The 1118-nt window shown below is 47.8% G+C and overlaps 1 protein-coding gene across 2 annotated transcripts in view; it reads left to right on the forward strand.

Annotated features, from left to right (window-relative positions):
• The window catches only part of ccn3 (cellular communication network factor 3), a 4262-nt gene extending 3181 nt beyond the window's left edge, over positions 1–1081 (forward strand). The window contains exons 4-5 of one of the 2 annotated variants that reach the window (XM_014017852.1): positions 202–425; positions 513–1081. In XM_014017852.1, the coding sequence (XP_013873306.1) occupies positions 202–425; positions 513–809 (521 nt within the window). In that variant the 3' untranslated portion in view covers positions 810–1081. The remainder of the gene's footprint in view (positions 1–201; positions 426–512) is intronic. The other variant, XM_014017853.1, reaches the window with a different exon arrangement.
• Positions 1082–1118: the final 37 nt, after the last annotated feature.

Below are 1118 nucleotides of genomic sequence, written 5' to 3' on the forward strand. Positions count from 1 at the left end.
ATATTTAACCAGGATTTTACTCTCAGAAAATAAGCTAAATAATTAAAATGTGTTAGTGACATTTTTTAACATTTAGTTTTACACTTGGCGTCTCATACAAGTGATGCTGCTAACATTAAACAAAACAATCATCTTCTGTCAAATTTACTGAACAATGGCTTGAACAATGCCAAACCTTTTCTTTTTGCTCTGCTACTTCAGCTTTTCGCCAGGAAGAAACAGTCAGCTTCAATGGTTGGGACCCCAGCCTGAACTGCATTGAGCAAACCACAGAGTGGGGGGCATGCTCTCAGACGTGTGGCATGGGGGTCTCCACCAGGGTCACAAACAAGAACGATGGGTGTGAGATGGTGAAGCAGAGTCGGCTCTGTATTATTAGACCCTGCGACAACCAGCAGGAGCAGCTCACGCAGCTTGCACTAAGGGTATGTTTCCAGACCTTTGTATTTTTTTATATCTCTTTTGCTTTAACTCATTTTTTGGATACTAAAATGCCACCCCCTCCCTTGTAGCAGAGAGGCAGTAAGTGCCAGAGGATGGCGAGAAGTGACAACGCCATTCACTTCTCTTATAAGAACTGCACCAGCATCCAGGCCTACAAGCCTCGCTACTGTGGCTCCTGCACGGACGGCCGCTGCTGTACCCCCMACAGAACCAAAACCAGCCTGGTGGAGTTCCAGTGCACCAACGGTAAAACCACTCGGAAGCCAGTCATGGCSATCCTGACCTGTGCCTGCCACAGCCACTGCCCCCGAGACAACGCCGTGTGGGAGCCATCTGAGCTGGCGTCCGGTGCCGTGAGGGTATGAGGAGTGTAGACAATGGTCCTGTCCCAATACCCGCACTCCCACCCTCGTTCCACCCTTGTGCACTTCAAATTCGCGTTCATGTTGAAGCGTTTGAGTGCGTAGTGTGTCCCACATTCTCCACATCCGCCCTTCTCCCCGCCCATTTTGGGTACCATTTCTGCCCTTCCGCAAAGTCTACATTTTTACGGACTTCGGTGAAGTGTATTACCCACAATTCATTGCTGCCAAAAGAGCGGCCATTTTTTTAAAATAAATAAAACTTTATTGAACATTCGAACATGGCACAAAAAATAACAAAGCTGCCGGGGG

This window comes from Austrofundulus limnaeus, unplaced genomic scaffold, assembly GCF_001266775.1.
Source record: "Austrofundulus limnaeus strain Quisiro unplaced genomic scaffold, Austrofundulus_limnaeus-1.0 Scaffold177, whole genome shotgun sequence".
In the NCBI taxonomy this organism is placed as follows: Eukaryota; Metazoa; Chordata; class Actinopteri; order Cyprinodontiformes; family Rivulidae; genus Austrofundulus; species Austrofundulus limnaeus.